The 21,264-nt window shown below is 38.6% G+C and overlaps 1 protein-coding gene across 13 annotated transcripts in view; it reads right to left on the bottom strand.

Annotated features, from left to right (window-relative positions):
- The window catches only part of CMC1 (C-X9-C motif containing 1), an 82,607-nt gene extending 63,177 nt beyond the window's left edge, over positions 1–19,430 (bottom strand). For 7 of the 13 annotated variants that reach the window (XR_004182319.1, XR_004182320.1, XR_004182321.1 and 4 more), the window contains exons 1-3: positions 19,187–19,430; positions 10,716–10,803; positions 6,874–6,908 (exon numbers count right to left, since the gene is read on the bottom strand). Coding sequence is in view for 5 of the 13 variants with exons in the window: in XM_031663785.1 (XP_031519645.1) it covers positions 6,874–6,908; positions 10,716–10,803; positions 19,187–19,205 (142 nt within the window). In the remaining 8 variants the exon portion in view is untranslated. Of the gene's footprint in view, positions 1–6,873; positions 6,909–10,699; positions 10,804–19,186 lie in introns of those variants that run through there. The other 6 variants (XM_031663784.1, XM_021934925.2, XM_017955977.3 and 3 more) reach the window with 6 other exon arrangements.
- Between the last annotated feature and the right edge of the window lie 1,834 nt (positions 19,431–21,264).

The raw sequence follows: 21,264 nt of genomic DNA, 5'->3' as shown, positions 1-21,264 counted from the left end.
ATATGCTCTGACAGAAAAAAACTGAACACATGATATACAAATGTAAAATATATAAATCATATTACAAAAACATATATTTAAATGTTAAAACTGTGAAGTACTTGAACAACATTATCGACTAACTTGACCTAACTAACATTTATAGAATACCTAATAACAGCAGAACATCTACTAAAATAAACCATACTGTGGCTATAAAACAAACCTCAATAAATCTGAAAGAATTCAAGCACTACAAATTATGTTCCCTGACACCAATGTAATTAAATTAGCAACCAATAACAGATCTTTGGATAATCTTCAAATATTTGTAAGCTAAATAACACACTTTTAAATAACCCAAGGATCTAAGAAAATGTCAAAAAGGAAATAAGACAGTATTTTCATATGAATAAAATAAAAACAATATATCAAAATTTATGTGATCCAGCTAAAACTGTACTTGGCAGGAAATTTGTAGCACTAAAAACCTATCTAGTAAATGAAAAAAGGTCTTATATCAACTTGTTTCTACGTTGAGAAACCAGCAAAAGGGTAAAATAAACACAAAGCAAGCAAAGGAGGAAATTATAAATATCAAAATATAAATCAATGAAATAAAGAATACCACACAAATAAAAGAAAAAAAATGAAATTAAAGCTGGTTCTTTGAGAGGATCAGATTAACAAAATTTATAAACCACTAGCCAGAGTAAGGTTACAAATTTCATACATCAGAAATGATAAATATTTTTAAATAATAAGGGAATATTATGAACAAATTTAGGTCAGTGAACCTGACAACTAGAATGAAATGAACACATTCCTTTAAAAAAACCACAAAACAACCAAAACTCACTCAAGAAGGCACAGATACCTTGATACCGAAAGCAAGAACGGTATTTACAAAACACATACACATACCCACAAAATCCAGACCACTATGCCTCATGAACACAGATACAAAAATCCTCAACAAAATATTAACAAATCAAACCCAACAATACATAAAAAGAAAGATACATAACAACAAAGTTGGATTTATTCCAGGGAGGCAAGGGTGGTTCACCACTAGAAATTCAATCCATGTAATCCAATAGATATATTAACAGACTAAAAAAGGAAAACCATATAATCATATCGATTGATGCCAAAAAATTGTACAAAATTCTACACGCATTCATAAAAAACAAAATCAGTATACTTGGAACAGAAGGGAACTTCTTTAATGAAGGACATCTACAAAAAATCCTCTAGCTTACATCATACTTAATAGTAAAACTCTGAACGCTTTCCCTATAAAAAAAGAAACATGGTATAAAATTACACAGAATTATATACACACACATATGAGTACATGTAAAAACTGGTGAAAACTGAAATGGTCTATAATCTAGTTAACAGTACTGTATCAACTTCAGTTTCCTGGTTTTGATATTATACTACAGATATATAAGTGTCACCACTGGGGAACGCTATGAGATGGACACTTAGTCTATATAGTATTTTTCACAATTTTATGTGAGTCTATAATTATTTCAAAATAAAAAGTTAAAGAAAAAAATGTCTACAAACAATCAAAGGAGAAAATCCTCATGATCTAGATGTCATATAACTCTAGAACAACAAAAAAAGTGCATGTAAAAAACTGGTGAAATTTGACTAAGATTAGTACCTGAAGCAACGATATTATACCATTGCCAATTCCCAGTTTCCGTGTTCACATTTCATTATAGGAGCCTGTCCCAACCTTTTCTCATTTTTGCCCTAAAAGGAGCCTTTTTTGACATTTTTTTCCTAATGTACCCCTATGAAATGTTAATATCGCAGATAAAGCATATATGTTTACGTACTGCAGGTGTAACAGTGCTTTATATGTTGAGAGTATTTTTGTCTCCACCAATGTCAATTGTTATCCTTTGAAGGCAGTATCACACCCACTGAGAATATACATACCATGGTTATGTAAGATAGCATCATTAGGGAAAGGGAAGAAGGTAGATACATGGAAACCGCATGATTTTGCAGTTTCCTATTATTATTATATTATTACAAAATAAAGTTATAATAAAAAAGTGAAAAAATGTATAAGGAAGCACAAAGGACACAGAATAGCCAAAACAACACTAAAACAGAAGAACAAATTTAGATGCTATGGAGCAACTACCTGATTACAAGTCATACTATAAAGCCACAGAAGTCAAGACAATGTAGTGTTGGCATAATTCAGGTAACCAAAAAGAGCAATGTAACAAAAGAGAACAAAAGAATCCAGAAATATTTCCATGTATATACAACAAATTTATTGACAAATGAACCAAGGCTAGTTTATGAAGAAATAAAAGTATTTTCGAGAAATGGTGGCAGAACCATATTAACATGAAAAAAAAAAAGTTAAACCCTTTGACCACCTACTTCACAGTAACCACAAAAATTAATTGGCCATGGATCATAAGTCTAATGTAAAAACTAAAACTATTAAACAAAAAAGACCCTTCAATTCCTTGGAGTAGACAGTTTCTTAAAGAGGGCATAAGGCAGTAAAAATAAAGTATACAAATTATCAATTTGACTTCACTAATATGAAATCATTTGTTTATCAAAAGACACAAGAAAATTTTGAAAAGGCATGCTACAGACCAGGAGGAACAACTTACTTCATATATATATATATATGTAATATAAAAATAAATATATATTACATATATATATATGTAATATAAAAATAAATAAAACAAAGGACTTGAGTCCAGAATATATCAAGAACCCCTACCTATCAATAATAAAAACTCAATAAAAGATGGGCAAAAGGCTTGAACTGACACATCACAAAAGATGATATGCAAATTGTAAATATATATATAAAAAGGTGCTCAAAATCATTAATCATTAAGAGACTGCAAATGAAACCCCTTGTATCATTTTGAATGCAAGAGAATGACTAAAACTAAAAACAATGACAACATCAACACTGGAGAGAATGTGGAGCATCTGTAACTTTTATATCTTGCTGGTGGGACTGTGCAATGATACATTTCTCTGGAAAACTGCTGAGTTATAAAGTTAAATATGTTCCACTCTTAGGTATTCACTTATGCAAGATAAATGAAGATATAAGTCCTGGCTCACATCTGTAATCCCAGCACTTTGGGAGGCCAAGGCGGGCGGATCACAAGGTCAAGAGATAGAGACCATCCTGGCCAACATGGTGACACCCCATCCCTACTAAAAATACAAAAATTAGCTGGGTGTGGTGGCGTGTGCCTGAAGTCCCAGCCATTTGGGAGGCTGAGGCAGGAAAATCACTTGAACCCAGGAGGCGGAGGTTGCAGCAAGCCGAGGTCGCATCACTGCACTCCAGCCTGGCAACAGAGCGAGACTCAGTCTCAAAAAAAAAAGAAAATATAAGTCTAGAAAACAACTTGTACAAGTCTATTTACGAAAGCATTATTCAGAATAGCCAAAAATTACTTAGCAATAAAAAACAATGATACTATTGGTATACCATTACTATCAGTAGGGTGGGTGATCTATCCTAGGTGAATCTCAAAAACATCTGAGCAAAAGAAAGCAGACACAGGAGTACATACTGCCATGATTCAAGAACATGCAAAGTTAATCTATGGTGATAAAAATTACAACAGTGCTTATTTATGGGAGCTGAAAAGGTACTCTCTGAAAAATGTCTTCATTAGGGTATATACATTTATGAAAACTCATTTAAGATCTGTAAATTTCACTGTATATTTTACCTCAATTTAAAATAGATTAGCTTTAAAAATTACAGAAATCTGCACTCACAGTGGAAGATTTCAACCCATAACTATTAGAAATTAGGTTACTAAGCAGACAAAAAGATTCATAATTTTCTCTTTAAAGTTACTGTTCATCTTTCATTAGATTTCTATTGGTAAATGTGTCTTTCCATAAATAACCTGTTGTAATTATTTACTGCTAGTGTTTAGGTTCAACTGATTTTTTATGTTGTCCTTATAATCAATACAATTTTAATAATTTGACAACAGATTCTTTTCCAATTTCTATGTAGACAATCACAGAAATAGTTTTGCATCCTCTTTCTTAATTCTTGCTGGCTACATCCTTTAGAAAAGTGGTTAAGTAGTAACTAGCAAGACCTCTGTCTCGGATGCTCAAATTGTGTTTAAAATTTTTTCAGTTGTCACTATGCCGGTGTTTGCTTATGACTTGCCTCCCTTATGTTTGCATTGTTTAGGTGTTAAAGTTGTATTATTTAAACAATAAATTAGGGACCTTCCTCTCCCTTTATATTATCTAGAACATTGTGTATAAAACAAAGATTATTCTCAGTTCCTTGAAAGTTTGTTAAAGACCACCTGTGATGGTCAGTTTTATGGGTCAGTTTGGCTGGGTTATAGTCCCCAGTTATTCATGCAAACATTAATTCAGGTGATGCTGTGAAGGTATTTTGCACATATATGCATATATATGTGTGTGTGTATATATATACACGTTAAGATATATATGTTTTTTCCACCTACTGATTATTTCCATGGTGGAATCCTAACCGATACACAACCTATCAGGGCCTGCGTTTGGGGGTATGTATGTGTGTATGTGTAAGACACACAGGCACAAAGATAATTTTAACTTTTGTTTCAATTTTGTAAGGGCTTTTTACTTACTCTAGAGTCGGCTGAAGTTTTAGCAAGATTATATTTCTCAATGACACAATCTATTTCACTTAAATTTTCAAACAAAAAAATGATATGAAGGGGTTCACATAATTCTTTTTCTCTTTATGACACCTGTGGTTGTATTCTAATTTTCATTGCCTATATAAAGGTAGACAAACTATTTCTGTTAAGAACCAGAGTATAAATATTTTAAGCTTTGCAGGCTACATATCATCTCTGTCATGTATGTGTGTATATATGTATTATATATATATGTGTGTGGATGTGTGTGTGTGTGTATATATATATATATATATTTTTTTTTAAACAACCCTTCAAAAATGTTACTAACCGTTCCTAGCTTATAAGCCTTTCCAGATTTGGCCCATAGGCCTGAACTCTTCGCTATATCATTTATTTACACATTCTCTTTTTCCTTGGCTTTGCCAGAAGCCACTGGAAACAGGCCGGGCACAGTGGCTCACACCTGTAATCCCAGCACTTTGGGAGGTTGAGGCGGGCGGATCACTTGAGGCCAGGAGTTCCAGACCAGCCTGGCCAATATGATGAAACCCTGTCTCTAGTGAAAAAAAACTACAAAAATCACCCGGGCGCGGTGGCACGCGTCTGCAGTCCCAGCTTCTCAGGAGGCTGAAGCAGGAGAATTGCTTGAACCCAGGAGGCGGAGGTTGCAGTGAGCCGAGATCATGCCACTGTGCTCCAGCCTAGGAGACAAGAGTGAGACTCTGTCTCAAAAAAAAGAGGAAACAAAACAAAGCACTGAGAAGGAACTGGAAGCATGGATGGAGAGAAAAGGACAAATTCAGAGGGAGTTCCTACAAGCCTGATGGTGCCTAAAGGGGCTGAGGGAACAGGATGATTCAAGGAGGACTCCTAGTTTTCTGGCTTCAAGTAAAAGGATATGACCATTTATTGAGCTAAGGAATACAAAAGAAGGATCAGGTAAGACAGACATTCAGTTGTGTACATGTTGAATTTGAAGGGACTGTGACACATCTTATAGAGTGGAAAGTTGATGCTTACTTACAGAGAAAAGAATAAAACTGAGACTATCCCTACAAATTCCTTTTTGCCTTGCCTACAGAATAAATCATAACTAGGCCTCAATAACTATTCAGTGTAATTACTAAACAGATTAGAAGATACTGGATTATACTGATCTATTTATAAAATCAATTTCAAACTGTTACTTTTTTTCACATATATAATTTTCATCTACACAACTTAGTCATAATGCATCCTGATGAATCTTCTCTTTGCTCTATAAATCTTTCAACTAGGTCTTAAATGACTAAGGCAATATTACTTTAAATCAATTCCTCGAATACAGACATAGATTTGTAATATCAAACCATTTTTCCAAAAATAAATTATAATAAAAATTTACCTACATTATGAATTCTAAGATATAATATTCCTATCAAACACATTTTTAAAACGTGTCAAGTTTTAAAACTTGATGGTTTGTCAAGGCATCTGATCATTCTTCTAAAACTTCCTAGGGCAAATAAATAATTCCAGAATTGTATTAATATTGATTTCAAATTTTCCAAATTCTTGGTATTAAATCAGAAATGACAGTATTAAAAATATGAAAATTCTACTAAAGATTTTCCTACTTGATAGCATACCAGCCACTAAATATCAATGATTTATTAATTATAATTTTTGAAAAAGTTATCTTCAACATTACAAATATTATAGATATGGCAATTTTTATTCACAATATTACAAAGTGATTCTCTTAATCTCAATCTGGTGTATATATGTTATACATTTGTTCAGAGGTTGAAAAACTAAAAATTAAATTTTGAAAGTTTGCTACTGTATAGTCACATAAATTTATACTGAATTAATGAATCAGGATAACACCACCAGGGAAAATTTCCAAAGCTCTATGTTCTCAACATTCTATCATCACCTGGAAGTCAATTTTCACCTTTTTCACTGGCTGAATTTGTTAGCTCATATTTTGCTTTGGGGCTCATGTGTTCTTGCAATATGGCAGTACTAGATTATAAGGCTACTGACAACAGCACTTGCTATGAATCCACAAAGACAACAGTGAAGCAAATCAGAATATTACAGAGTCTTTAATAGGAAAGAATGTGATATATGAAGGGCAAGCTATGCCCTTTCAATAATGAAAACATTCTAATTTAACTAATTTGATACTTAGGTAATGCCACTTTTTAAAAAATTTACTAGTTACACTTACTTGTTCTTGAAGACAGTTTGGTGCTACCGTTTACTCTGTAGGAAAAACATGAAAAATGCTTGTAATAAACTTGCAACAATGTTCTCATTAGCAGTAGTTTCTATATTTGGGTCCCTTTTGTTTGTTTAGCTTTTTGGGGGGAGTATTTTTGGGGTTTTTTGGGGTTTTGTTTTTGTTTTTTGAGACACAGTACTACTCTGCCACCCAGGACAGGGCGCAATGGCGTGATCACAGCTCACTGCGGCTTCTGCCTCCCAGGTTTAAGTGATCCTCCTATCTCAGCCTCCCAAGTAGTTGGAAACACAGGCACACATCAATACATCAAGCTAATTTTTTTCTGTGTATTTTATAGAGATGGGATCTCACTATGTTTCCCAGGCTGGTCTCAAACTCCTGGACTCAAGTGATCCACCCACTTCAGCCTCCCAAATGCTGGGATTACAGGAGTGAGCTACCACCTTCTACTGGCCCCTCTTCTTTACTAGCTATGAAGAGCTTCAAAAGGCAGAGCCCCAGGAAGAAGGCATGATGTACAATATAATGAGACCAGAGTTCTCAATTGTTAGTTCTCACTAAGTGCTTCACACCAGGAATCTAGGCAGACACCAGTTTACCTCAACAGCACAAAGATATGTATGCTCATGACCAGATATTCCTCTTGCCAGTGTGTTCATACCTTCTTGCTATAATGACAGAGTAAAATGAGGAAGGGTAAAGGAAGTGACATCTTAGAATAGGAAAATTCACCTTCTTCCCTTCCAAGCCATACTTGAACTGACAAAACAAAAACAAAAAGGGAAATCAGGAGTAGGAGAGATGTTTTTTCCCCCACAATGCTCCAGCCTGTCTATGTCTGTGAAACCTGGAGATGAGGGCAATGAATATAAAGTCTTCATAACAGTTCTCGCAGGTATTTTGATTTCATTTTGCAGATAAAGAAGTAGAGGCTCACAGAGGTGAAATGAACCAAGCCTCTAATAAAGTGCCAATGCCAAGATCATGTAACCTAGGTTCTAAACCTTCAATGACACCACCATGCACATCGAGTTGTGGCCTTAGGACACTTAAGCAAACAAGGCTAAGTGAGCTTCCACCGTTATGCTGAAGCAGGGAAACAACACTTAGACAGTAAGTTTGTGATTCAGAAGCACCACTTGAATAAGCAATATTCAAAAATTCATAGTTCTCAATTTTTTATCAGAAAGTAAAATCAAAGGGAATTCTGATTCTGCTTCCTACCATGGGAAAAAAAAAATGTTTTAAAGCAAGAGGAGCAATTTGTCAGTTGGTTGAAAAACACATTTAAAGGGAATAAACATCAAATATTAGGTCAGCCACTAACAATCTAATTTTGTATAAGCTCAAACGCTTACAAAATACGGAAAGTACATCAGTGAGGTAGATGTGCCTATTTCTGCTTAGCTTCTGGGTCAAGTACCACCCATATCCCACAATAGTATGCTTCATCTGAGCTTCTCTGTCCTATCAGCTTTCACTGTTAATTAACCACCTTGTTCACACTAGATGTGCCCATTTCCCAATAGCACCTATTTCTTGGACCTCAGATTCTGCAGATTGCTAGGTGTGAAAACTTCCTCTTCCACCCACACTGCTTTAACCAAGAAGAGGCCAGAAAGGGACAACATATTTAAAAGTATACTAAAGCAGGAAATTAACTTATGCAATAAGACATGCCAATTTTAGAACTGTGTTACAACCGCCATTGTGGCCATAATTTCTTAAATGAACAAGTTTCACATTTACTTTATTTGGTAAAACTTCAAGACTGTCTTTGCCCCTGCAAGCACAATTTCCCACTGATATCCGGTAGAAAATCAGCAGTGTTATGGCACAGGAGCAGACATTTGACAAAGTAATAAATGACAGCATACCTGTGGCCTTCTTAGCAATACATTGCCTGATTTACTTTTTTTTCTCATATGAATCTAGAAGACTGTGTAATATTCTCAACACTATGAATGTTCCTCAAGCCTCTGTCCACCCTGTTACTACTGGTTCTTTTATCTTACAATATTTCATAGAATTCCTATAAAGAAAATATAATACTTTGATAATGGGATAGGAGAATTATTTTCATATTATATTTTTATATTGAATTATTTTATTTTTCACTTCTTTCAAAGACTCAGCCTTTGCTCAAATCACATCATCTTTCTTGGTATGGCTTCAGAGCTAATCTGAAGTAAACATGAAAACCAGTTCCATAATATAACTGTTTTGGGGTGGGAGCAATATGGTTTGCCCCCACCAAATCTCATGTTGAAATTTGATCTCCAGTGTGACAGTGTAAGGTGGCGGCGCCCAGTGGGATGTGTTTGGGTCATGAGGGCAGACATCTCATGAATGACTTTGTGTCCTTCTAGCAGTAATGAATTCCTGCTCTTGCTAGAGTGGACTAGTTCTTCAGAGTGGGCTGGTTCTCAGAGAAACTGACTAGTTCTCAAGAGACTGGGTTGTTGTAAAAGTCAGTATGCCTCTCACGTTTGGTCCCTCTTCACACATGCTCGCTTCCTCTTTGGTCTTCTCTGCCATGTTCTGACACAGCATAAATGCTCTCATCAGAAGCCAAGCAGATGCCATGCTTCCTGTATAGCTTGCAGAACTGTGAGCTAAATACACCCCTTTCTTTACAAATTACTCATCCTAAGGTATTCCTTTATAGCAACACAAAACAAACCAAGACAAGGGAAGAGGCAGCATTTCCCAGGATGATCATCTATCACCTTCACCAGACTGTCTCTGGTTAAACTTTGGCTGAAATTCAAATTAACTTTCAGAACAAAGATTTGCCAAAATGAGGATATTAAGATGAGTGTACTGAAGAATCTGGAAGGAAATCTTAAAGGGGTTTCAAAAATATCCTGAACAATGGTCACAATACTAGAAGTATACACACTTTCAAGGTAATATCTGCACTTAATCCTCCTGGGGCAATCCCACAAGGTTCCACCTTTAAAGATGGTGTTTATGATACTGAGTTCTCAGTGCTCCTCTCCATCTCCAACTCTCCACATTTTCAACTATCTACTGGTGGTTTCTAAGTCCCACCAGCATCTCAATTCCAACTTAAATTTTCTACAATGTAAACCCTCATTTTGCCAACCTAGTGGTTATTTTACCCTTCTTACCTGAAAAATCAGCTTACAGCTATATAGTACACAGAAGCAACACGGTAAGTATTTACAGAAAGAAGAAAAGGGTGATGGATGGAACTGGTTTACAAACATCTCATTTAGAAGCAGGTATAAAGAAACTAAGACTCAGAAAGCTCAAAGCAATCGTGCATTACGCAGCAAGTAACAGGTAAAGCCAAACTGTAGTTCAATCTCGGTCTCTATTTTCCATCTTCTACCTTTTATTTTTTGTTATCAGAGTTTACTTATTTAAAACTCAATTCAACATTTCTCCATCCCAAAGTTCTTCCTGACCTCCAGCACTAAAATGTGATTTCTCCTTTCTCTAACCCCAAGATTTTGCCTGCACTCGTTCTGTTGCTATAACCACACCTGGACTTAAACACATCATATCACACTATATATGCAATCTTCTCCTGCTAGATCACTGGTTGGCATGAATTGAATTGTGTTTACCATTGTCCAAATTCATATGTTGAATCCCTAACCCCCAATGTGACTGTATCTGGAGATAGTGCTTTTGAGAGGTAATTAAGGTCAAATGAGGTCATAAAGGGGAGGCCTTAATTCGATAGGATTAGTGGCCTCATAAGAGGCAGAGGGCTCTCTCTTCTTCTCCCTCTCTCCTCCTCCTCCTCCAACCTCCTCTTCCCCCATCCCTCCCCACTCACCACCATGTAAACACACAGGGAGAAGGCAGCCTTCTGCAAGTCAGGAAAAGAGTCCTTGCCAGCAACCAAATCTGCCTGCATCTTGGTCTTGAATTTCCTAGTCTCTAGAATAGTAAAAAAATTAATGTATGTTTTTTACGCCACCCAGTCTATGTTGTGTGGGTCATTCAGTCAGTCTACAAGATTTTATTATGGCAGCCTGAATAGACTAAGAAAGATTTCGGTACCAGAAGCTCACAACCTTGGCTGTACCAAAGAACCACCTGAGAGGACTGTACAAAATTCTTAATGCTTGGGCCCCACCCCAGACCAGTTAAATCAGAAATGCTGCGGTAAAAGCCAGGCATTGATATTTTTTAAGGCTCCCCAAATAATTATAATATGCAGCTAGACTGAGAACTACTGCGAGTAACAGTTAAGTTTAATGAGGTCAGAGACCACGTCTAACTCATCTTTGTAATTCCCTCTAACTCCTAGCATACTGTAAATATGCAATAAAATTGTTTTAATGCTTAACAAATGACACATATATTTAAAAGACTTTTAGTATTTGATAGTTACAGATATACTGTAAACAAATACATATGTACCTATTATGTACCAATCACCACACCAGGAATTGTGTATACAATAATGAATCAGTCAAGCAAGGTTCCTTATTCTGCAGCATAAACATCTGACACTCTACATTCCAATTAGTCATGTTTAGGTAATTAACGTATCTTTTGATCTGTAAGAATCTCCCTGTTCCCTTAACAGCTCTGTAGCAGAACACAATGCAGAATGGTAAACACCACATTCTTAACAATTTTTTCCTGCAATCTTCTTACTTAAAAATGCAAAAATAGGCCGGGCGCAGTGGCTCACACCTGTAATCCCAGCACTTTGGGAGGCCAAGGCGGGTGGATCATGAAAGGAAATCAAGACCATCCTGGTTAACACAGTAAAACCCTGTCTCTACTAAAAATACAAAAAAAAAAAAAAATTAGCCAGGCATGGTGGCGGACACCTGTAGTCCCAGCTACTTGGGAGGCTGAGGCAGGAGAATGACGTGAACCCAAGAGGCGGAGCTTGCAGTGAGCCGAGATCTGGCCACAGCACTCCAGCCTGGGTGACAGAGTAAGACTCTGTCTCAAAAAAAAGAAAAAATGCAAAAAATAGAATAGGGGATTGTGGGGGAGAATGTTAACTTGGGTATCAATAGTTTCATTTGGGTACAATTTTGTTTGGTCTACTTATATCAAGTACAAAGTAATACTTCTCATATTTTTGACATCTACAGATATCAAAAACACAGAATTTTACACATATGATTTTAACACCCCAAACAAAAAATTAAAAAAGATACTAATCCAGGCAACAAGATATAATCTTGAATTTATTTCTGTGTGGAGTCAAGAACCCCTTGAGACCTAGGACAAGTATTAATATTTAGAATCACAGAAGTTTAAGGTTTGAAGCAACCTTAGCGATTACCTGATATCCCTTTCCCTACTTCTCATCCTCAAATCTCATATTATGTCATTAAGGACAGGTTAATGACAAAGTCTGAAACAATAAGTCAGGCTTACTAACTCCCAAATTCGGTGTTGATTCCACAACAGTACACTGCCTCCCTGGGAGTAGGAGGCCAATCCTCTATAATCTAGGTGAAATTAACTGACCTATCCTTTTACCTAGTCTCTAACGAATTTAAAGAGGTGGATTCGTATGAAAAATATTACACAGGTAGAATATTCCTATTCTTCAAGTCATGTTTTTCTTTATTTCTCCAATTATTTGTTACATATAGGCACATCATATCTGTAGGTTTCCTTTTATTCATCAAAGAAAAGGACTTTGTATCTAAAATACGATATTTTGGTGGAGTTTTTAATCCTAAACCTTAACAAAAAATTTTTAACTGGAGGTGGTAGCAATCAGGAAAAGCCCCCTAAGAAACTGATTTTAAATTGAGTTGTGGAAATGAACAAGAATTCGGTAGACTTGGGGGTAGGGAAGACGGGGGAAATTCTAGAGAGAACAGTATATACGATGGCCTAGAAAACAACAAAAAAAGTACAGCTTAGCCTACCTTAGGTATATCTTAAGCCAGTGTTATTCAAACTTGTTAACCACAACCTGTGACACTTTACTGGATGCAGTACACACACCTGTGTGTATGTACACATGTGTGCAAATACCCATTCCTATCTGACCTGTCACAATCTGAAATCTCACTGTCCTAAGATTCCTAATAGATTCAAGATAAATTATTTTTAGGACAGAGCTGGTATCCCTCCTGCAGCAGAGAATGTTGGAGCATTCATACCTGCAACCTTATTAGGACTGCCCCTGGCCATGGTAGCCCTTTGCTGTTTTCCTTGCTGCTGTCCCTCTCCCAACTCCTGCAGTTACCAATGACTGAAAAGTGGCATGAAAGCCCAGCTCCCTTGCCTCCAAGGCACAATAAACTGTATGTACCATGTGGTACACCAGAGCTGATTAGGCTAAGACCTGAAACCACACCCTTGCTCAGATTTTTCCCCTTCCCTCTCCTATTTTCCTTACTCTGTTACAGGGTTTTTTTGTTTTTTTTTTTTTTTTTTTTCCTAAAGGCAATCCATTAATAAATCACCCAAATTATATTCAGTTCTAGTGACCGGCTCTTACTCTCTAATACTGTGCCCATCTAAAAGGAACCAGGGCTTCTCAGAGAAATAAGTAATTCTACGGATTGGCCAGGGTAGGTACAAGATGAAGCAGTGATATCTTGTATGAGGGAATAAAAAGAAAATGCTCAAAAAAATGGTGACAGCACATGACAAAGATCCAGAAGCTAGTTTGAAAGGAACTCTGGCCAAATCTGGGGAAACTCGAGCACAAAAAATAATTATGTACATTAAAAGAGTATAAACCATTGAAAATACAGGAATTCATGAGTCCTTACCAAAAATACCAATAATAAATTCACAAATAAATGAAAATGAAACAAAGCAATCTCTTGCTTACAGTAAAATGTCAACAACCATCTAGTAAATGTGAAGGGAGTGTGCTGGAGGTAGAAAATCATTATTTTGCAACCATTATGGGAAAGACTGAATCAGGTAAAAAAGAAAAAAAAAAAAATGAACCCTAAATCAAAGGGAAATATTTGATGAGAAGCAAATATTTACAAGGTCTTAACCTTCCCACAGATTAGTTATTAATTGCAAAACAGAGAAAATATACAACAAAACAGGGCAAAACCTTGAGTGGGCAATCAAAATTAACATCACCTATGAGAAACAGATACCATGTGCCTCCAGATGGGATACTCTGGAAAGACACATCACATATGCAGTATGTGGCTGAGATCAAGGTTATTCTTGATCTAAAGAAAAGTCAGATCAACACAAAATGAAGAGAGTTCTGTTTGTCACTGCCTTACCTAAAAGCTTGCAGTGTCTTCCCATTGTTCTTAGTATAAAATTCAAAATCCTTAAAATGGTTTACAGGTCATTTCATGCTTCAGAACTGAAATCCCAACCCCTACCCCACTGCCATGGCACACACTCCCCTCTTTGATCTCCATTTTTCTTTCTTATGGTCTTTGCTTAAGGCTGTGTTTTTCAAATTTCACAGAACAACCATCAGAGAGTTGTTAATCTAATGAGACAAAAATAATGTATTTTCTATGGCAAATACACTTTTAATTTATAAATATACAAAATGTAGATGTTAAACAAGTCTTTTTTCTTTCGTTCTGAGCCACCAATGTAATTTATGTCTAACAAGATACTCTAGAGATATAGCGGCAATAATAAACTCAAAATTTTTCTTATAGGCCAGGCAAAGTGGCTTATGCCTATAATCCCAGCACTTTGGGAGGCCAAGGCAGGCAGAGCACTTGAGCCCAGGAGTTCAGGACCAGCCTGAGCAACACGGCGAAACCCCATCAAAACAAAAATAAAAAACAAAATATTTTTCTAATCAACTCCACAACCTTTTACATAGTAAACACACAATTCTCAAAAAAGATTCTTCAAGTTTGTTTAGATGTCTAACTTAAAAAGTAAAATTTTCTAGTAAATGTAAGTGCTAGTACTGTGCCTGTACCCCTAAAGCTAATTTACCTACATTCCCACAGGAACCACTAAAAGAACCCCCACTTGGAGTACTGAAACCCAAATGCTCCAAGAATATCCATAATGAAATCCTCCCAAGACACATATACCTTAAACACCTTCTCATAGAATGTCATGAAATTCGTGACCCCACTTTCCACCCCCTAAACCCTATCTCTGTCCCATTTCCTCCTTTCATTAGGTCCCCGGAAGAAAACAGCAATAGAAGGACACAGGGACACACACACACCTGATTAAGGAAACTTCCCTTAGGCTGCCATGCCCCATCCTGCATAAGTAGAGAAGGAATCCATGTTGACACAGGGAAGAGAACCTAACTAAAATGGGGAAAGGTCAAAGAAGGGAGAAAGGAATTACTTCTAGTTGATAGAGAAAGTGAAAAATCAGATTTATCAGGTGCAGGTTTCTATGGGCCATCATCTGAGAATAAAATCATGTCTGAAAATTTGTCCAGAACGTGGCAATAAGCAAAGAGTGTTATTACTGCTACATTAACAAAAAGGAAAACAGTGTAAATAAAACTACGTGGCCGGGCGCGGTGGCTCAAGCCTGTAATCCCAGCACTTTGGGAGGCCGAGGCGGGTGGATCACGAGGTCAGGAGATCGAGACTATCCTGGCTAACATGGTGAAACCCCGTCTCTACTAAAAATACAAAAAAGTAGCCGGGCGTGGTGGCGGGCGCCTGTAGTCTCAGCTACTTGGGAGGCTGAGGCGGGAGAATGGCGTGAACCTGGGAGGCGGAGCTTGCAGTGAGCCGAGATCACGCCACTGCATTCCAGCCTGGGAGCACAGCGAGACTCCGTCTCAAAAAAAAAAAAAAAAAAAAACTACGTGTAAGCTTGTAACCTGCATTTCATCGTTGGGTTCACAGTTTCTTGAGGAAAACAGAGACCCTACAAAGTTAATTAAAAGTTCCTGCCAAATGAAAATCAAGCTTCTATAAAGATCACAGAAAATACAAAATACACCAATAGGAAAACAGATTTTGCTAAACAAACCTCATTTGGTGTATCTATTATTCATTTACTCAATATGGGCAAATACCATCGTGGGCTGTACAAAGCAGTAAAACATCAAAATGTGAAACTAAGCTTCAACGTACGAACCAAATAAACACGAAATTTAAAAACAAAACAAAAAACAAAACAAACAAACAAACAAAAAAACTGGCTTCCATACACTTTATTCTGGAATTTAGACAGACAAAACAATTTAGGGGAAAAAAAAAAATCTTTCTACTTGCTGACTCCACTTTTTTACTTTCCATGGCTTCCATTCCTTCCTTTGATGAAGTTTCCAATAATCACATTGTTAGATTCGACCATGACCTTCCACCTAGCTGCTGACGTAAAAAAAACTGGAATTATCCCTATTTCCCCCCTTTCTTGTTTTTGTTTGTTTGTTTGTTTGGAGATGAATTATCCCTATTTCCTCCTTTTTTTTTTTTTTTTTTTGAGACAAAGTCTCACTCTGTGGCCCAAGCTGGAGCGCAGTGGCGCAATCTCGGCTCACTGCAACCGCTGCCTTCCAGGCTCAAATTCTCATGCCTCAGCCTCCCGAGTAGCTGGGACTATAGGTGTGCACCACCACGCCTGGCTAATTTTTTTGTATTTTAGTAGAGACGAGTTTTCAACATGTTGCCCAGGTGGTCTCGAACTCCTGAGCTCATGCAATCCGCCTGCCTCGGCCTCCCAAAGCATTGGGATTATGGGCATGAGCCACGGTGCCCAGATGCTATTTCCTCCCTTTCTCTCACCATCCTTATTCAATGCAACAGCAGGTCCTGTCAATTTCTCCTCATGATGCTGTATATTTCTGTCCATCTTTCTATTACCATCTTTGGCTAAGATACAAACATATTTGGCCTGGACTACTGCTCCCATCTCTTAACCTGTCTCCCTTCTGCCACTTATTACCTGACCCCTCTACAATGCATGCTACCACTGTAGTCAGGGTAATAAACACACAAATTATGTTACTGCCCTCTTTAAAAGATTCTAAAGGCGTTTGATGACATTAGAAATAATCCAAATGTTTTATTATCACAGCCAGCCTTTGAGGCCTTGCAGCCTCTGCAATATCTAGGCATTTAGCTACCACTCACTTTCCCAGTATCTTTCCTTATGGATCCCCTCCACACTCTGACCCACATTCAAGTTAAATATTTGCTACTTGATGGCCTAGCACACTCTGCCTAGCTTCCTCTCATCCCTCAGATTCCAATTCAAATGACACTTCCTCATAAAGCTCTTCACTGACTAATCTCTTCACCATCTACCACATGACATTATTTTCTTCATGTTTATCACAATCTGTAAAAATGTGTGTGTGTGTGTGTGTGTGTGTGTGTGCCCACGCACGTGTCTGTGTAGAAGGAGAAGGGGGTGTTAATTGTCTTTTTCTACCACTAGATAAGCTTTATTGGAAGCAGGGATTTTGTTTGTCCTATATACTACTATTCCCTAGGGTCCAGAACAATACGGGCCATATACCAGACACTCAACAAGTCTTTGTTTAATTAATACTCAAAAGGTGGCATGGTCTACAGCGCTGGACTGGAAATGAAATTACCTAGGTTCTAACCAGACTTGATTCAACCAGCAACTAGCTGTGCAGCCTTGGGTACAACACAAGATTGGAGTGGCTTATGAGTAACTGGAAGGTAAGCAAGTGAAGACAGCAAGTATGAAGATTTTTCTCCCAAATTTCCTTGTCTAAATTCAAAAATTATAGATATATGGAAATCTTTAACCTCTCTCAGTCTCAATCTCCTCATCTATATGAGATGACTTTATATGTCACTTCAAGTTCAGAAATACCATAATTAGGCTGGGTGTGGTGGCTCACACCTATAATCCCGGCACTTTGGGAGGCCGAGGCAGGCAGATCACTTGAGGTCAGGAGTTCCAGGCCAGCCTGGCCATCATGGCAAAACCCCATCTCTACTAAAAATACAAAAATTAGCCGGGCGTGGTGGCGGGTGCCTGTAATCCCAGCTACTCGGGAGGCTGTGGTGGGAGAATTGCTTGAACCCAGCAGGCGGAGGTTGCAGTGAGACGAGATCGTGCCACTGCACTCCAGCCTGGGCTACAGAGTGAGACTCCGTCCCACTAAAATAAAAAATAATAATAAAAAAAAAAGAAATACCATAAATTATATGGGACTAAACCTGAACCTTCCTTACTCACCCCTCACTTACACCCTACCCCTTCTATCTTCAAGAACGAAATCATAGTAGTCATCCTGAAACCAAGCATCGCACAGTGCACTTTATTATCTAAACCTTTGCTCATGGAGCTGCTCTTCTCCAGTTCCAAACACTGGAAATTCCATCCCTCAAAGCCCAGATCAACTGCTGTTTCATAATCACCGAGTCCAAAATGAACATGATCATTGTGTTCCAAAACTCCTCTATGCTTCAAATTAGAGTATTCCCTGATCTACCACTACCTGCTGGACTAGTCACTTAACTTCTCTTCGCCTCGGTTTCCTAATCTGTAAAATGGAGCTAAAGGAACCTACCATATCACATACTGTTGGATAACAGAAAACACTTAGCATGGTAATAACGTGTTCAATTAAAACATTATTTCTGTGCTACATACATTTTTCATGCTCCTTGAAGGCTCCGAAAGAGCATTTCCCATTTCTGAATCTCCCAAGTTTGACGCCATTTCACCTCTCAATGTTTTGACTTTTTGTATCCATAAAATGAAAGAAATGGACTAGACCAATTACCATTCCCTCCAAAACTGTTATCTATTCCCTTGCAAGAATAGCCTAAAGCAAAGATACTGCAGGTCACCTTTCACAAGGACGGGAATTCGAGGGGACGTAAACTATTGCTGCAAACGGAAGTGGCTGGAAGCAAGGAGATTAAAACAACATTCAAGACTTTGAAGATCCTTCCCAAAGAAACTGACTCTTGCCACAGTGATGGATCCTTTGAAATGTGTTTTTAAGTTGGGTTACAAGGATGAACTCGGGGTCCATGAACTCCCAAACAGAAATGTAAAACTGTGCGCCAGAACAAATATAAAAATTTTTCCGGGGCCAGAGTGTCTGCACCATACATTAAATGAGTCTGTGCCCTTAAGGGGCGAAAAGAGGGTGACAATGAAGAGACGAGTCGCGTTAAGTAAGAAACCACAATGCATGAGAGTTTAGACAACAAAAGCAACCTCAGCTAACCATAACCCCCAACAAGTGAGAAGATGACCTAAGACTGGGTGAAGCAGACGCCGAGCGTGAGGAGACGCTGGTGGAAGCAATGCCACCCAAAGCTCTGCACCTTTCCCAGGTCGGTCTCCAGCCCGCACGGCCCGCGGTGTGAGACCCGGGGCAAAGCCCCTCAGCAAACCCCGTTTCCCGCCCCGGTACCTGCGGGGTCGAGCGCCATCTCGGCGGGCCGAGAAGAAGCCGGCCGTTTGGCGGCTCCGGGGCAAGCGGGGAGGGGAGTGGAGGGGAGTGGCTTGGGCTCGGACGCACGTGCGACCTCCTGGAGCTTCCCACAACAGAAACGTGCGCCCTTGGCATAGCACAGCCAGGTCCCTTTCCCTCTTCCTTCCCAGGTTCCTACTTCCGCCGCCCGTTGCGCCTGCGCTCTGCCGGCCCCGCCCCAATCCTGTAACTAGAGTGGAACGGACTTCGCAGAGGGAATGACCAGAGAAGGGGGCGTGGCTGCGCTCCTTCGGGGCGGGACCGTGCAGGACGCGCGCAGCCTCGCTTCGGGAGGCCTGAGCACCGGTTGTAGACCCGGGTCTGCAGTGACTGGAGCCGGACTTGCAGGACTTTGGGACTGCGCCTCACTCGGTAACTGGGTCAAAGTCCGAGCCCCGCCCCTCACACCCGCCTTCGGAGAACCGAATGAATCATCCAGTTCCTTTTCTTTTTTTCGTTAACATTCATTCATTCATAAATATCTATTTCATGCCTACCAAGTTCCAGCCACGGTTCTGAATACGAGGGGAAAATAACAATAAAAATAACTTCCCTGTTCTCAAGGAGCAGTGTGGCAGAGGAGACAAATAAAAGCCACACGCTGAAAAATGTGATAAACGCCACAGGCACTAGATGTGCACAGCTTGTTCTACCATAAAGGCGGTATGGTATGTGCAATATCGTTATTTCTCCTTCCAATTAGGCTGTGGCTCTCCTAGGGGTTAAAATGTGGGCTCTAGAAGTACCTCTATGTTATGAAATAATATCCCCAGGGCGTACAGTCTGATTTGGGTGACGTTACAAATCCCGCCTCTATCAGTAAAAGCTGTGTTTTGTGAGAATAAAATGAAGGAAGGTAATAGCCGTGCCGCTGAAGACCCCCTACTAACGTCTTCTCAGTAGAAGAAACTTTCTAGGTGGCACTTAGGTTCATTTCCACTCACAAACCAGCCTTCAGAAGGGCCTTCTTGTCAAATTCACGTTTAACTGACTCGAGCCACCAAAGGGTGAGGTGTGGCCTGGGACAGATGGGACAGATGTTTAGAAAAACAAGGAGCAGCTGCTTCTTCCCTGCAAGGGATTTAGGGCTTTCAAAATGATCCCCTCCCCACCTACCTGCAGTCCCTCCTCCCCTGCTGCTGCTTCCGCCTGGTCAGTTGGCAGAAAAGCTGAGGCAGTTGAGCGGGGCTGGGAAAGTGGGTCTCTGCTCAGCAGGTCTTCCGTTTAAGGGCCTATTTGGGCATAACGGCCCTTATTACAGCTGTAGGTTGAGGTGCCAAGGTGAAGAATTAACGTTTCACTCACCCAGCCGGGGAATCAGGTCCTTTTCCTTGTATGTTTTGTAAATGTGCTTAGAAATACACCAGAATGACTCTGGTGTGCCTCTTTTATTCTTCTGAAGGTGAAGGATTTGATTTAGAAAGCTAAAGCAAATCTTTTTGAGGAGATGGAGTATTAAAACACGGGTCAGACATCCATATTCAAGTATTAAACTAAATCTTTCTATATGCAAAAGGGTATTATGGTAAAGGGGGAAAGTTTGATCTGTTAGCGACTTGAGTAAGTTCTATCATTTTTCTGGACTTTGGTTTCCAATTTGAAAGACTGTTCTGAGGAATAAATGTGATATCATATAACGCCTTTGAAAGACATTAAAGGACCACTTCTACCATTTTTGCCAGAGCTATCACTTGAAACATTACTATTTAACATTTGTTTTTAAATCAACTCACTTTTTAAAAACAGTTAACTAGGCGCTATTTACTTTAGCCTTATCCTAAGCAACAGTATCTGTAATATCATGGGTTTTGTGTACCCCATAGAGTGAACTGTTAACCGTATCACACCAGGAGAAGCACTAGCAAAAATAGCAGCCCAATGCCTGATACATATAGTATATCTCTCTCTATTCCCATGTTAAACTAGATACTTTGGGGGGAAACTGAGTCTTTACAATCTATAACTAGGGAAGATAAGTCATTTTTTTAAGTTAAGCAAATGTAATTGGCAGTTAAAAA

The sequence above is a fragment of the Papio anubis genome, chromosome 2 (genome assembly GCF_008728515.1).
Source record: "Papio anubis isolate 15944 chromosome 2, Panubis1.0, whole genome shotgun sequence".
NCBI classification, from domain to species: Eukaryota; Metazoa; Chordata; class Mammalia; order Primates; family Cercopithecidae; genus Papio; species Papio anubis.
The sequence above is the reverse complement of the archived record's forward strand: the minus strand, read 5'-3'. Positions and strand labels throughout refer to the sequence as shown.